A 17,932-nucleotide genomic window follows, 5' to 3' on the forward strand; every position below is an offset into this window, starting at 1 on the left:
TTTTTTTTTTTTTTTTTTTTTTTTTTTATATTCATACGTTAGTTAATTGTTTAGCTGAGATTTTCTTATCGAGGCTAACGATGCTCGTTTAAATTATACCACACGCGTTACATATGTAATATTTACTACTTATGTGTTATATACAATCAAACAAGGAAGATCGTGTCGATCGTAATCGGGCGCATAAGCGGTCTGAGAATCTTGAGCAAACTTTGCAGATGATTGACATTGTTTTGTTATAGAGCATTAGTAGAGAACAAATTATTATTATTATTATCATCATTATATTATAATTAACATGTTAGTTATTACATTGAATTTATTCTTTTGTGTGCCACGTGATGCGTATCTTTTAATTAATGTAAGCATGCTTTTCTTTTTTTTTTTATTTTTATTTTTTTTTTTTAACAAAAAACTAAATAACAAACATAGCGATAGGGAGTGCAACCAAAAAAAAAAAACTCTTCCAAGAACAACAAAAAAAAAAAAAAGAAAAAAAAAAGATACTTCGTTTGCCTGCGAATATGCGCCATTAAAGTCCGACTAATTATTTTAAAAATACATAACTGATGTGAGTACATCGTCGAGCATCATTTCCAACGTTTGAACTTTGAAAGCTTTTTCCGTCGGACCTTAATGACTAATAAAATTGTCGCGTAGTTTATTTCGAAACATTTTTTGTTTTTTTTTTGTTTTTTTTTTTGTCCTTCTCGCATTGATCGATACGAATTAAAAGTAATGGAGAAAGAGAAAAAAAAATAAAAAAATAAAAAAAGCTATGGGCAACAATTATTTCGAGTCAATTCTATTCAACGAGACGTTTTCGCGCAACACACTGCTTGTTTTGTTGCTGTACACTTACGCGATAGAGAAAGGAGCTTCGTGTTGACGAGAAAAGTCTTGAACTTCAGAAAAAAAAAAAGAAAGAAAAAAAATTAGAAAAAGAGCGCGGAGAAAGATTTTTTTTCGATTGCCACGAAATCAACGCGAGAAATAAAACTTGATCGTTGTTGTTGGCAGTTCCTGAATATGGCGTCGGTGTTTATGCGGATTTTTAACCTGATCTGCATGATGCTACTGATAGGCCACTGGAGTGGTTGTTTGCAATTTCTGGTACCCATGCTTCAAGGATTTCCCAGTAATTCATGGGTCGCCATTAACGAATTGCAAGTGAGTCTTGGATTAATTATTTAATGTATATATTTTCCTATCAATATTTATTCGTATATATAGGGTGAATGTATAAATACATAAATAAATAGTAAATATAAATAATTCGATATTTCGTATCGTATAGGATAAATTTGATTGAAATTTAAGTAAAATAACGAAAATTAGATGGTAAGGCAATAAGGTAATCCAAGTAAAATTGTTTGAAATACTCGAAGAAAAATATTTTTCAGGATTCGTTTTGGCTCGAGCAATATTCCTGGGCCCTCTTCAAAGCGATGTCACATATGTTGTGCATAGGTTACGGCAGATTCCCGCCGCAATCGTTAACGGACATGTGGCTTACGATGCTCAGTATGATCAGCGGTGCTACATGTTACGCACTTTTCCTGGGACACGCGACGAATCTTATTCAATCTCTTGATTCCTCGAGAAGACAATACCGTGAAAAGGTAATTAGGTCGTTAGAATTCGCTTTCGAAGATATCAAAGTCGGGGGGAAGGGTCCCCCTTGGCATTCATACATTTTTTCACCTATTTTTCTCTCTCTCTTTCCCCCCACCCCCATTCGTTTGTTCTTTTCATATAGGTGAAACAAGTGGAAGAATACATGGCCTATCGCAAACTACCGCGGGAAATGAGGCAGAGAATTACCGAATATTTCGAGCATCGATACCAAGGCAAATTTTTCGACGAAGAATTGATACTTGGCGAATTATCGGAGAAATTAAGAGAAGTACGATTAATATTGTCACTTTCTTCTTCTATCAAATCCTTTTTACTATTTATCTTTTTTTTTTTTCGTTTTTTTTTTTTGTTTTATTCCATATGGCTAAAACAATAATATAAAATCTATACAATCTCTCGTGTATCGTACTTTAATATATTTTCTATTGACATATTCTCCTCGAAGAATATAACACATATATATATACACATAGAAGAAAAATAGAAAAATGGGATTATAAAGTTTATTAACACGTGTGCATTCTCATCGATTAGGACGTAATAAACTACAACTGCAGATCGCTCGTCGCCTCCGTGCCATTTTTTGCTAACGCCGATTCAAACTTTGTCTCGGATGTGGTCACCAAATTGAGATACGAGGTCTTCCAACCAGGTATCGATCGATTATTCGAGCTCCGACCGTGACCGTTTCTCACGTACACGAGCTACTTTACCGCAGTGAACCTAACGCTGATATATTTCGTCATGATATTTTTTCTTTCTTTTTTTTTTTTTTTTTTTTTTTTTTTTTTTTTCTCTCTCTCTCTCTTTTCTTTTAGGTGACATCATTATAAAGGAAGGTACCATCGGCTCGAAAATGTACTTCATACAAGAAGGCATAGTCGATATTGTTATGGCAAATGGCGAAGTGGCTACTTCATTGTCAGACGGATCTTATTTTGGAGAAATTTGTTTGCTGACTAACGCAAGGAGAGTGGCCTCGGTCAGGGCGGAAACCTATTGCAACCTCTTCAGCCTCTCGGTGGATCATTTCAACGCCGTATTGGATCAGTATCCACTTATGCGTAGAACCATGGAAAGCGTTGCCGCCGAGAGGTATAAACTTTGGTTAGGTTTGTTCTATCGAGTTGGTGTGCTAATAGGTGTCAATCATCACTCCCACTTTCATTACTTTCTTTTCGAACATTATGTACTGTCCGATTCAATCAGTAATACTATTTCATCGTTTAACGTTGAACCATATTCGTTCTCATATATGCGTACAGCTTTTCATTATTTCTTTTTACCTGTTTTTTTTTTCTTCCAACTTGAAAATGGGTATTTTTATTTAAACTATTCTTTATCTCTCTTTCTTTTTCTCTCCCTCTATCTCTTTCTTTCTTTCTTTCTTTCTTTTTCTCTCTCTCTACCCTCTTTCTTTTTCTTTTAATTCAATTTTACCTATTTATCTAAATTTCGGATGTGCTGTACCAACGCGCGATCGCTTCTTATTTACACAAAACACCGAAAACTTTACGATATACACTTAATAAATTTAATGCGTTTTTTAATACGCTCGTTGTGTTGTATATCGTTTAAACATTAATAATACATTACGCGTGATCTATATTTATCAGGAATGATTGTAAAGAGACAGTGCAGAAATGGGGAGGATTTGTGATCGATTAATAACGAAAAAGCGCACTAACTTTGAACGTATAGAATTATTTAACAATGAGTTGAGAGAGTTCAATGAGTATTCACGGAACAAACACACAGTACCCGCGAAATCATTTTTAATTATAATATACGTGATACGAATTTACACATAAAACATCCAAATGTAGTATGTAATATCGAGTATTATATTTAGATTTTAAACTCTCTTGTTTTGTTGATGTGAGATAAAAATAGAACTTTAAGACATTTATCTATTAAAAACAGAAAATACTTTTACACTCTCGACACATTCACTACATGGTAATGTTGTATTCATAATTTTCCGCAACATACTTTATAAATCAGTTGCACTTTCGGTTGTGCGACAGTTCGCACGGGAGAATCGAATATTTCGAATCTCGGTAATTCTAGTTAATTAAAATATTTCAAATAGAATATTATTAATATAATACGATAAAAATCACATAGAATCTTTTTTAAAACATTGTCGATATCCCGTGGTAACTGTTTCAAAACTGTTGGATTTTTTCTTTATCCAGTTTTATATGTCACATTGAAACGTTTAGCGGTGCAAGTAAGCTATATTTGATAAGTGCTTATCGCACGTTAGTCATAACTTTTGTATAGCGTGACAGACCTGTTCAGCTAAACGTTTGGTAAGCAAATGTGGATTATCAATGGTTGGTGAGATGTGCGACATTCCCTACGCTTAATTATGCTCTCCTTATAGGTTAAACAAAATCGGTAAGAATCCTAACTTGGTCGGGCACCGGGAAGAGGATCTTGGCAGCGAATCAAAAACGATAAATGCAGTGGTGAATGCGCTCGCGGAACAGGCAGCACATGCCAGTGCCAGCGAAGAATCGGTAAATATTATATTACTTCCCTTTTAAGGTATATGCGCATACATATGTGTAGGTAAAATGATAGAAACGGTGGAGGTAATCCTAATAGGAACGATATCACAAACTTGAATTTGTTCGCAGGTGCATAGCATGGAACTCCGAACGATGCCAACGTGCCTCCTACCGAGGCCAAAGTCCGAGAACAATTTTGCAAGTCAAGAACTTACGAGGGAAGGACGTAGGGTCTTCCACAAAAGCGATACCTTCCACAAGGACTCGTATCAATGACGACACTCATTATACTAGCATACGGAGAGATACTAATGGCTCCTCGCTAGAACCTGGGTCTTTTTCCTGCGAAATCAAAGACGCTATTATCATCAGTTTATGTGCCGATTACTGGGCGATAACTTTACGATTAGGTGAAAACGGTCTACATGTAGTGATACGCCATGCCAATAGTCTTTTTAGCGATCGGTTCCTAGCGCCTTCTTCTATTTTCATTCTCTCGTCCAGGATTAGTTCATAAAAAACTGTCAATGAGGAAAAGACCCAATACTCCAATCAGCAACAACGTCTCGTCGACCGCAATACTGTCAATCAATTTTTGACTCTATGTCAACTTCTTCTGTGACTTTGTCTCCGTGTTGCCTTTTTAATCGCAGTGACACGCGCCTACGCATACATTTTATCTCTATATTATATACATATATATATATATATATATCATCCCTCTGTATCAAAGCGTATTCTATTATTTTACTTTTTTAATTATCTTTCATTATCTTTTATCTCTTAACAAAGTATCCTGACTGCAATAACAAAGACCGCATTAAAAGAGAACATATATATATATATGTATATGTATTTAAAAGTAATTTTTGAAAAGGCCAACAAGAAATGAAAAACGACGCGAGACATGATCATCAAGATTATAACAACAAAATAAGCGATCAAAGGTGCGTTTGAATTTTCCTATCATACTTGTAAAAATTCACGAAAATAGAGCTGTAAATATATTATTGTACGAAATGATAAACGTACCTTTGATGCTAGATTTTAAACAGATTTACAATGTTACAATGAACGTTCAAGATAATTCACAAAACAAGTTTTCTCTTTATATAACGGGATACCAGAGATTAATGATATTAAACGTAACTATGATTTTATTGGATTAGATTAATTTTTTAATTTCGGAATATGTCAATAATAGCGAGGGTGAAACTATCGGAGACAAAAAAGTGTGTCCCGATTGGTTTTAAAAATATAACAAAACGAAAGCTAACTTTTTTAACTTGACTGATGCCAAGTCTAGTTGAAAATTCACAGAAGAAGTAAGACTCTCGCATAATCGTTAGTTGTATGCCATTTTGGAGAACGTGGAGCCCCAAGTACGTGCCGCGAGCTTCTTCATATCGTAATCACCCAATTAAACATCTCTTTCTAAACGAGTTAATCGCGCTACACGATTACGCAAGAGAACAAAAAGAACAAACGGATGAAGATCTCGTAGACGACAAAAGAAAAAAAAAAAAAACAGCAGGCCTAGAGAAAATCGTTTGTAGAGTATATATTATAGTCCATTTGTGAAAGTAGGTAAATTATCCTGATAAAAGAAAAATATTAGTATAACGACGCGTAATTCTCTGTGATTTTGTAATTTGCCGTTTCGCACTTTAGGAGAAAAAAAAGAAAGAAAGAAAAAGAGAAGAGAGTATAAACGAACAATATAATATATTAGAATTCACTATTTCTTAAGAGACAAGAAGAATATAGATGATAACATCAAATTATCTTCTAACTAAACAACAACAGCAGCAACAACAACAACAACAACAAATAAAATTCATTTCAATAAAATGAAAAGTAAAGAGAAAAAAAGAAAAAAAGAAATAAAAGAGAAAACAAGATAAATAATATACTTGTAATACGAGGAAACACTGTCGATAAGTTTACGAACGTGTTTTATCTATTTAAGGGCTTAAGTCGCACGTCCACATCGAAGTGACATTGTCGGGAAACGTTACTAGAAAATATATAAAACAGGATCAATAATAATTGCGGAATGAACGGTATGTTTAATAAATGATACGGGGATGGGTAAATAAAAAAAGAAATGACACAACCAAATATAAGAGAAAAGAAATAAGAGAGAGAGAGAGAGAAACAAAAAACACAAAAAGAAAGAAAGAAAGAAAGAACAATTTCAAATAAGACGTCCACGTAAAGATAACGACAATTCCGGTTAAATAAATAAATAAATAAATAAATAAATAAATAAATAAATAAATAAATAGAAAAAGAAGAAGAAGAAGAAACAATTATATAAAAAGAAAAAAAAGATAAAAGTTAACAACATCAAACGTCCACATTGAACCAAGAAAAAACAAGTTAGTTGCCTTTGAGAGAGATGTCTCCTTTGAATTTATCGAGACGCCATTTTTCCTTCGCTTAACTTGCGTTTCTCTAAGCTCCGTCTGAGAGTGCCTCACTAAACGATGTTCTTATTCCTATTTTTCTTTTCTATTCTTATTTTTAGGTATTAAAAATATTGTGAAGTTAAAAAGAAAAAGAAAAAAAAGCCATAAAAAAAAAAAAAAAGTAAAGAAGAAAAGAAATAACATTTCACGACGATGTCGCGGGGCGCCTCTACTAGTACGCATTGGTAATACCGCAATCAAAAAAAAGATCTGATGGGGAAAAAAACAAATAGAGAAAAAAAAAAGAAAAAAAACATTATTGAACGTCAATTATAATCGAGTCTTATAAACGAAACTATCTATCGTCGGAGACGCGTATTTAAAATATCTATGCGCGCGCGCGATGTGTTTAAAAACAAGTTAGTTTTATAGCGAGTCCAAAAAATACGCGGGAAAACGTGTATAAATATATAAGAACTATTTAACAATTAAACACACACACAAATACGAAGAGCAATTTTCGCACTTAAGTGTGTACGCTACTCGCATGAGGAGGAGGAGGAGGAGGAGGAGGAGAGGAGGGGTTTTACGAACTTATTTATTTCATCTTTCAATTTCGCCTAATTCCATACACACATATATATATACATACGCGGACACACACAAACAAACACACACATCATTAAATAATATCATCTTTGAAAAACTTTATCGTTCATCATTAGGTGACGTACGCGCACACATAATATACATACAAACACAACAAATTTACAAACGAAGAAGAAGTAACCACTACGCACACATACACATACTGTTACACATTCGTAAATAAAAGTGCATCCTTCTTCTTTCTTTCCCTCTCGTTAATAACGTTGTCAGTCGGAACAGGAAAAAAGGATGACGACGACGAAGGACAACGACAAACAAACAAAAAAAAAAAAAAAAGAAAAAGAAAAAAATACGTACATACCGTATATTTAAAAAAAAATATCTCAAACGTATTTCCAACGACGTTACTTCGTTATGGACGCTTCGGCATTAGCTTCGTATTGTACTTTCATAGGAAAAAACCCCGCGTATAAACGTTAAGACGAATGCCATGCAATACTCTAAGAAATAAAAATAGGAATATAGGGTTGGAACTTATATATTCCATAATAAAAAAAAAAGCTTGCCAATTATACGGTAAGAATTTATTTTCGAATTTCAAGACCGATAAGAAGCCTTACGTTTTTGGAGCTTGCTTCTTTAGCATTATTTCACGGAGAGAAATTTCTATACCTCTCTTGTATTCCTAAATTACCACCACCCCCCCCCCCGCCTCCCGCCCCACATCTCCTTAACTCACCTTTTCCTTCCCTTCCATGCTTTCCTGTCTTCAAATTAGGTCGCGCTTCGACAGTTTAGTGGTATCGTTAGAAAACGCCGGGTTGTGAATTCGAATCGTTAAAATATAAAGAGAGAGAAGAAAAAAAAAAGAAAGAAGAAAAAAAAAAAAAAGAAACATAATTGATTCAAACCAACAACAATAACAACAACAACAACAACAACAAAAAGTCACACATTATTCGGAAAAAATTCGGGAGGCCGTCCTGTAGTGAGACGTTTAACGCGGAGTATCGTGTTTATATCCGTGGACGCATTGAAATGCGAGATATGTGTTTTAAAAGGAAAAATCTGATACAAAAAAAAAAAGAACAAAAAATAAGTGAAACAAAACGAAAGAATGAAGGAAAGAAATATTATGAATAAACTAGTAGTTCTTTAAAAAAAAAAAGAAAAGAAACGAGGGAGAAAGAAAATAATAATAATAATAATAATAATAATAATAATAATAATAATAATAATGAAATATTAACAAAAAAAATTAATAAATAAATAAATAAAGATAAATAAATAAATAAATAAAAGCTTAAAGTGTCCCAAAGACCGTGTTAACTTGTTGAGAGTCCTTTGGGTCACCGCGGCTACGATGATATTGATGGAAATGAGAAACAAACAAAGAAAAATAAAAGAAAGAGAGAGAGAGAGAGAGAGAGAGAAGAAAAAAAATAAAAACAAATATTAAGTGATACGCGAGAGAGAAGAAGTATCTTTTTACGTGGTGAAGAATAAACGCGATGTACTATATAATAAGAGAAACAAAGATAAGAAAGAAAAAAAAAAAATAATAAGAAGTTTAAATAAATATGTAATAAATGATTATTATTATTGTTACAGCTACTATTGCAATGATTACTACTACATCACATACCGCGCATTATTAGGCAATTATTATACTATCGAAGTATAAAAAAAAAGAAAGAGATAAAATATTGTACATATATACATATATGAATGGTTATATACGTACGTAAGTACATGCATACGTATACGAACACCCATATATACGTATATGTATTATACAAAAAATATATTATAAATAATACAAAATAGTAATCACAAAACATACATAAGCACACACAGACACACACATAAACAGAAATAAATCAATCCAACCCGACCATACTGCAAAATATATCAAATAAAGTTTCTTTAGATATTTTCAAAGAAGAGAGAAACAAGAAATTTGCGAGATCTAGTATAATAATAGTTAAGTACTATTATTGTTATCGATAACACTACCTAATTTCGCTTCGAAACTACACAGACACAATTTACATAGAAACATATATACAAGAATTTTCCTTTCACATCCCAACCACCAATCAATTTTCACTAAAGATTCGTTTCTTTCTATGTCGTATCTCTTTCTCTCTCATTTTTTCAATCCTTTTTCTTTAACACTTCTTTACCTTTCTACTTATACTCTACTTACTTTTAAAAGATACGATAAAGAAAGCAATCTATATATTAAATGTAATATTTTTTCGATAAATCCTAAACCACGCGTTTCTTCTTTCTTCCATATATTTTAACAAAAGAGAAAAAGATATTATAAAAATAATAATAATTTAGGCAGCATTTTTTAGAGCGCTGCCTTAAGAAGAAATAAAAGTCTATAATTTGAATACTCGAATATAATAGATGAAACAAGATGCAATTATTAGTTATCTAAATATTCGCAATAAATCGATTTTAGTGATATATATATATATACATATATATATATATATATATATATAATATATTATATATATATATATATAATGGAGCCTTGATTACAAACAAAAAAATTGCTCTTTTCGATGGATGATGATGAATCGTCGTATGACAGCGACGTTCGTACGTATGTCGTAGTTATTATTGCGCACATATATACGCACACGCACACATCTATACGAAAATTTCCCAGAGAGATTAAAAGAAGAAAAAAAAAAAATGGTTCACCTTTTAAATACCACACACACACACACACACACGCGCGCACACACACGCGAGATTTATTCCTTTCGTCATTCCTCTTTTAAAAACAAACACATTAATTAAATAAAAAATTAATCTTCTTCGAGCGCGATAAGGAGAAAAAAAAACTGGTCGATCTTTTTTTTTTTCTCTTATTTTTTCTTTTTTTTTTTTTTAGTTTCCCTAGCCAATAACGACGCGAGCAATTATGCACTAATTAATAATCGTATATGTGCATACACACCGCCTGTGTGTATGTAAATAATACGAAAATTATTACGATTCAATAGTTACATCGTGCACATATACATCAAAAACATGCATACATATATACATACATACATACATACATACATGTATCAAAGAAAAGAAATACATATTGTAAACATATATACATACATTCAAACACGCGTGCGAGGAAACAAATGTACCTATTTTTCATGGACAAGAGAGATAGTTTTTTGTCGCTGTTTTACATCCTCACGCGTTCATTCCGAACATAATGTAGTTTACGATTGTGATGTAGAAAACAAAATAATAATAATAATAATAATAATAATAATAATAATAATAAAGAGAAAGAAAAAGTAAATAAATAAATTAATAATAATAATAAGAAGAAAAAGATAAAGATGATTGCGTTAAATACGAACGGAGAAAAAGATCTTCCGGGGCATAATAAATCTCGGTTTGCGATATCGAAATTTTGTAAATCGGGCCGCATGCAGTTTAGGATTAAACCTGCTGCCAATGTTCTAGACCTATCAAAGTATGCATTACTGTGCGTGTATGCGCGTCTGCTGCATATAAGTATGTGTGTGTATGTGTGTGTGAGTGTGTGAATGCGTTAATATGCATAAGTATATACGTACTGTACCTATGGGGAGACTTATAAATACGTCATATGTTCATACGTAACATATGTCTCTCTCACATGTACGAACATATATATGTATATATGTATGTATGTATGTATGTATGTTTGTATGTATGTATGTATATTATTGTTGTTACTTCGAGATGAGAGTGAAAAAGAAACGAAAAGATTATATACAAAGTTGTACTCTTACTATCACTGCTAACTGATAGGTACTATTAGCCATTTTACTAACGTTATAAAAATACTGATGCTGCTGCGACAAGAGAAAAGAAACAAAAAAAAAAAAAAGGGGGAAAAAAAAAAAAAAAAAAAAGGGGGAAAAAAAAAAAAAAAGAAAAAACAAACAAAAATGGTATAATGATATTAGTTCTATATACACGTTATACACAACACTTATTTGCGCGCATCTCATAAACAGGGTCCGCCCAAGTTCTCGCGGCGTCTTAACGCGTCTTTGCGATAATTAAAGATCTAATTGTAAGAAAAAAATACAGAAATAAATCAATCAATCAATCAATCGAGCGATAAAGGAGCAAAGAATGGTCGACAACAGAACTCTGCCTTTCATGATATTGATGATAAAAATGATTAAAATGATGATGATGATGATGATGATGATATTCAACTGACAACGAATAAAAAAAGAATATGAACTGTGTAATAAATAGCGATGACTACGACGAGGACGAGGACGAGGACAAGGACAAGGACAATGACGACGACTATGACGAAGAAATCCGACTCTGTGTATCGTACGACACAACGAAAGCCGTAAACCAAATTTGCCAGCGTTTCTCACCAACCCTAACCCTCCTCCATCCACCCACACCCCTGTCCGTCGTAATAAAAAAAAAAAAGAGAACATCCCAAATCTTTTCTTGCGACCGTTCAACTACACTTCGATTGAAAATGAATGAATATTTTAGAACAGTGATCTTCATATTGCGTTTAACGGAACCCAAGGAGGTCCCACGTAACCTTCCCAAAGGTTTATACGAAATATTATTTCAATTATATTACACATATTGTATTAATGTCATACTTTTTCGTGTTTGAAAAATGTCATTCCCGAAATTAAAATATTAATAGCAAGAATTTTTATTACTAACTTTCAAATAACATAAAAATTTATAAACGCATCTCGAAAAGTGATATTTTTTTATGAGGAAGAGAATTTCATAAAATAATTTTACATTCATAAGGGAAGGGGGGGGGGGGGGGGAGTTCCTTGAACCGAAAAAGTTTGAAGACCATTGCTTTAAAACAATGTTACTTATTTATTTCTATACTTTGTTTTATGTTCTATATCCTAGAACATATCTACTACGATTCGATAATCGCTTATAATTATAAAAATTAGATTACATAAAATAATTTCAATGTTTTCGCATATTACGCACGATAACTTTGGCGTACCCTGCTAGGCGCAACACAACGCATATACACCAAAAGTATATATACGAAAGAAGAGCGAAAAAAAAAAAAACAATATTATAATAGCATTTAAAAAAATGATAATTATATCGTAACAGCTATTAAAAAGCAAAGTGATGCGATCCTTTTACGTAACTGCTAAGATAAATGAGTGAGAGACGTTTAAAATTAAATACATACCTATATACAAAAATAGTTTTTGTATAAACGAACACGATAGCTCGCAAATTAGTATTAAAAAAAATACCATAAAACAAACAACAACAACAACAAATGTCGAATTGAACATAAATGAGAGAAAAAGAAAAAAGAAAAAGAAGTAAAGTAATAAAATATTAAACAAAATAATATTAATAATAATAATAATAGTAATATTAATAATAATAATAATAATAATAATAATACTAATGGTTAAACCAAAAAAAAATAGACCGGTCCGGAAATCGGAAATGGTGCAGAAAAAAACAGTGTGCTTTTAAGAACGAAACAAAACCAAAAAATGAAAAAATTATATATATAAATATATATATATAACAAAAATAAAAGTCGTTTGCGAAACATTGCGAGACTATAGAGGATACACGCGCACGCACACACATACACGCACACACACACCAATATGCAAAACATCATTTGATGTTATGTAAAGTTCCATAGTATCAATAGTTACTACTATTCTACGTGAAAGGAAAAAAGCAACCAAAAAAAAAAATTAAGAAAATAAGAAAAAATAATGTGCTGCAAATGCAAAAAAATCGTGTACATATCACACACATACACAAACACACAGAGAGAGAGAGAGAGAGAGAGAGAGGACACACGTAAAAACACCTTCTGTTTAGGGGGAAAAAAAAAAAAAAAAAAAAAAAAAAAAGAGAAACATATTTCGCGAGAAATTCATTGACAATTACTTTTGCAACGGATTTGCTACTAGATAAATCTTTTCATCTGCGTTCCTTTAGAAACGAAAGAAAAAATAAAAAAAAAAAAGAAAAAAAAAAGAAAAGAAATAAAACGAGAAAGAGAAAAGCCAAACCAAATAAACCCCTTGACAAACCTATATAAACGAAGAATAAGAAGAAATGAAGAAGACAAAAGAGATAAGCAAAAGCATTTTATATATCGCATTTTCGTGCATAGTTTTAATAAAAATTCTGTTTCCTGCTATATATACACAGCAATTAAGCAAACTGAACCGAATATGTATAATCAATAAGGTAGATGTTTCAAACGATCATCCTTTACATTCCTATCTTTTTTGCTTTCCATATATTTATTACTTAGACAGCTTCTCTGATCTTAGAAATTATTCTAATAGAAAAGAAAAAAAAAAAAACTGACCAGAGTTTTACGCTTCGTTCTATTTATTGTACACTTACATTTTACTTAGATAAATTAAAATATTTTTTTTGCGAGCGAAAATTGATCATCGATCTCTCCGGTATACGATGACGACGACGACGATGACGACGATGACGATGACGACCAAACACGAAATCCAATGACTTTTTTATTTTCATTTGAATTACAATTATTCTCGTTCGAATCGAAATTATTTTACTGTGCAAGAACGTGAATATTTTGAATTTTTTTTACAAAGTACGATCTTGTAGTACAGCAATAATTTACTTTACGATATTTTTTTCTGCAATCTATTTTAATTATCGAAAAATCATGCTTGTATGTTACAAACAATTGCCTGGAAGTATTTTTGTCATTGATAATGAACTAATCAATTAATTTCATAAGAAAATTCTATTCTCGTTACTTTCCTTTATTTCAGAAATTTACTTTAACTTGCGTACTATTAAAAAGTTCACTTTCTCTGACAGTAAAAAAATATAATTAGATCGCATTGAAAATAATTATTGATCAGCACGATTATAGCGTTAACACGTTGATATTAATCCAAAGGAAAAATTTAAAGAAAGTGGACCGCTCTTAAAATTATAGCGCGAAAAGTTACATACGTTAGATTATATATTTCTATTTTCGGTTTCAATGATCGCAAGTAAGAAACTTTAGTTCGAAATAAAAAAAGGAAAATAATTGAAATAATGTAGAGATGCTATAAAGCTTCAAGTTAGATTTGTACGTTGTTGCAATATATATTGAATATTTTTTACACAGTGTCTCCTAATCTTAATCGAAAACAAGTAAAAAAAAAAAACAGTCAACAGGAAAATAAGGAAAAGATTTTTAAAAGGAAGAAATAATTGACTCATCATTCGCGTAGCGTAATTTCTCTCGCAAATATTTTTCATTTTTCGAATCGTATGTGATTTAGACAACGAAAGTAATTGATATTGTGAAGAAGAAGAAGAAGAAGAAGAAGAAAAAAAATCAAGAATCATTTCCATGGCAAAAAAATTTAGTCGTCGATAATGAATCTACGCTTATTATCATAGCAATCTCACGACACACGATATTATATTGTAAAAAGAAAAAACAAAAATAAGAAAAATTGAAAGATTTTTATTTGATAAAAAAAAATAATTAACATGCATTTAAATTAACGTCATTTAACGTTTATCAACTTTTCCGGCTACGTGTTGGTGACGGGTAAAAGAAAAATACGTTTTTAATAACAAACAAAAAAAATTATTAATTTGAATTTCGCAAAAGAGAGAGGAGTGCGTTGTGCGTCGACGACGAAAAATGGATGGGATGAAAAAAGTAAAATAATTAGTTGCAAAGATATAGAAGAGAGAAAAAAATGGTATCGGTGCCGTGTAAAAATTATTTATCAGGCGTTTTCGGTGAAGGACTCTCGTAGCACGCTTTGCAAAGATGTGAAAAAGAGACCATAAATATATAAAGAGAATAAAGAAAAGATGAAAAATATTACAACAAAGAATAAATAATGATAAGAGAAATAATAACACAATAATAAATCCTAGCGTCAATTTTCTACGATGGAATTTTCTACAAAAAATTCAGCGGTAAGCGCGCACATTGTAAAGAAAACAAAAAAAAAAAATATATATATATATATTGCGCTTATTATAGCGCAGATATGTCGTCGTATGTAATGTACGCTACGCAGCACCGGTAAACTCTTAAACAATAAGATCATATCTATCAAAACTTTTCTATTAGACAATCCATTAATTTTCTTGCGGACACCTGAGGGCCGTTCTTTTCTTACATATAAAAAAAAAAAAAATAAGAAGAAAAAAAAGTAATATTAAAAAAGATAAAAAACAGAAACCCACCCACGCGCGCGAGCAAATAAAGAATAAATAAATAATAATCAAGCAAACGAGAGGCCAAGAAACAAAGTATAATAGACGCTAATTACTTATGCTAGGTGCTTGTCAAATGACACACACACACACACACACACGCGCGTACGGTAAATATTATTATATTAACTTATAAAATTAATTTTAGGGAAAAGAATAAAAAAAAAAAAAAAACAAAAAGAAAAATGCAAGTTGACTAAATAAATATTAGAATTATCATTTCTACTTCGTACTTTATTTTCGAGGGTGACACAAATACGTATGCATACACACGTACACGCATTCAATTGCATTTGATTCGTTTTATTCGTTACTTTGAAAAAAAAAAAGTCCTGTAAAAAAGGGTAGATCGCGTTTTTACACACACACACACACACAAAATAGTACTTATTAGTAGAAATTTATTTAACTTTTTTTTTTCTCTTACTTTCCTTTAACATATAGTCTCAGTTACGAAATAATTCTATTTCAATCGAAAAGAAATATTTCATTTCATCCAACGAATTCGTAAGATTTACACGTTAACACGAAAATTGCATAAACAACAACACGAATGCATGGTCAAACGAGGCGACATTTCTTAAAATGTTCGACGAAAAAGGATTCGCAAAAAAAAGAAAAAAAGGAAAAGAAATAAGTATTATTTTTCTATCGTCGTATTTCTCTGCTTCGAGATGAGTACGATTAAATTGAACGTGTCACCCTTCTATAATACATCGAGTACGCTCAAGTTACTCAAGTACTCAAAAGTACAAATTATGCTGCGTGTTATACTCGTTTGTTACACACACATGCGTGCGCGTACACATGTGAGGTAGTTCCAAAAGTCTTGAATTTTCTTACAAGGGTAACACCAGAATTTATAGTTTCCGATATTTTTCGTTAATTTTATACAATTATTGATTTCGTTTAAGCATCACATTGCATACTACTAGAGGACGCATTATACTCAACCATTTCTAAGATATCGAAGAAAGAATTTTTACAAACGTTCTTACATACCAAATTTATTTTTTCCTAATTTTCATTTGATTTCTTAATTTCTTTATTATACAGTATTTATGTTTTGTTCACTTTATTTTTTTGTTTTTCCTCGAATTAAACTTTGAAAAATTAATTTTTACATGAACAATCAATCAATCAATCAATCCCTGACAGATTTGATCATATGTTTTGGATGAATTCTGTACGCACGCGATTCAACGACTACAATGATGATGCCGTAAACGAAGAAAGAAGAATAAAATAAATAAATTGATTACTCGTAGTTAAATATGAACGAAACGTAGATACATTTTGTTGTCAACAAAATGTGTGTGTAATCGATGAACCTTCTTTTCCCTCCTATTTTTTTTTTTTTTTTTTTTCAATTAATTTTCATAACAAATAAAGTCTTGAATCGTAAAAGTATATAGGAGCGTTTGTCAATATACATGAATACTTTTGTAAAGAACGTATAAGATCGTACTTCACGCACGTTTAAACATCGGCACTTGTCAAATATACATTACTTGCCATAAACAAATGCCTTAGCGAAAAAATGTTACTGTACACTGAAGTAAGTATGTAAGTACTGAATTAAGGGATGAAAGATACCTATATAAGAAATATATACATATATACATATATATGTACATATATATATATCTATAAGTATGTATTGCATAATGAAAAAGAAACCAAACAAACTAAACACGTAAAAGTAACGAAATATATATCAGAAAATTAGAATGTGGTTAAAAGAAAGAGAGAGAAAGAGAGAGAGAGAGTGTATTTCAAAATATATGCAGAACACATAAAATAAAGAAATGAATAAGAGATCGATTCACATAATACTATAACTATAATAGAAGATTAATTAACTCACCGATTGTATTGTATAAAATGTATCGCGATCTTTTTCGTGATACGTCTCTTAATGCGTGTGTGTATAAAAAACTAAACAATTATTATTATTATTAAAAGCACTTTGTACGCGAAGAAAGTATTCTTTTCCTCAAAAGAAGAAAAAGAGAGGAAGAGAGGAAAAGAAAGAGAGAGAGAGAGAGAGAGGGAGACAGAAGTAGAAATAGAAATAGAAATAGTTAGACTTAGATAGATAGTTAGATATATAAATAGATAGATAGACAGATAGATAGATAGATAAATAGATAGATAGATAGATAGATAGATTTAAAAAAAAGAGAAGGAAGGAGAAAGTCCATGAAAAAAATTAAATAAAAAAAAATTAATAAATAAATAAAAAAGAGAGTGAGAGAGAGAGAGAGAGTGAAATGAAATAAAGGATATCGAGCGATGATTAAGGAAAAAAAAAAGATGCAAAACTAACGCTAATGCTAAATGTCTCTAGAGATTAAGAATGAAAACAATTATTATCTCTCGAAGGAAAGAAAAAAGAAAAAAAAAACACAGAAGAAGAAGAAGATTAGGTCATTAAAAAAAAGTGTCAACATAATATACATA

General features: G+C 31.2%; 1 protein-coding gene across 6 annotated transcripts in view; it reads left to right on the plus strand.

The window, feature by feature from the left end:
* Positions 1 to 8,263, plus strand: part of LOC106793446 (potassium/sodium hyperpolarization-activated cyclic nucleotide-gated channel 2) — a 37,523-nt gene extending 29,260 nt beyond the window's left edge. For 3 of the 6 annotated variants that reach the window (XM_014760374.1, XM_014760376.1, XM_014760378.1), the window contains 7 exons: positions 1,021 to 1,170; positions 1,404 to 1,622; positions 1,760 to 1,906; positions 2,173 to 2,290; positions 2,457 to 2,745; positions 4,028 to 4,163; positions 4,284 to 8,263. In XM_014760374.1, coding sequence (XP_014615860.1) covers positions 1,021 to 1,170; positions 1,404 to 1,622; positions 1,760 to 1,906; positions 2,173 to 2,290; positions 2,457 to 2,745; positions 4,028 to 4,163; positions 4,284 to 4,430 — 1,206 coding nt within the window. In that variant the 3' untranslated portion in view covers positions 4,431 to 8,263. The remainder of the gene's footprint in view (positions 1 to 1,020; positions 1,171 to 1,403; positions 1,623 to 1,759; positions 1,907 to 2,172; positions 2,291 to 2,456; positions 2,746 to 4,027; positions 4,164 to 4,283) is intronic. The other 3 variants (XM_014760375.1, XM_014760377.1, XM_014760379.1) reach the window with 1 other exon arrangement.
* The last annotated feature ends 9,669 nt before the right edge of the window (positions 8,264 to 17,932 follow it).

The sequence above is a fragment of the Polistes canadensis genome, unplaced genomic scaffold, assembly GCF_001313835.1.
Source record: "Polistes canadensis isolate GaletaPanama2010 unplaced genomic scaffold, ASM131383v1 scaffold_14, whole genome shotgun sequence".
NCBI lineage: Eukaryota > Metazoa > Arthropoda > Insecta > Hymenoptera > Vespidae > Polistes > Polistes canadensis.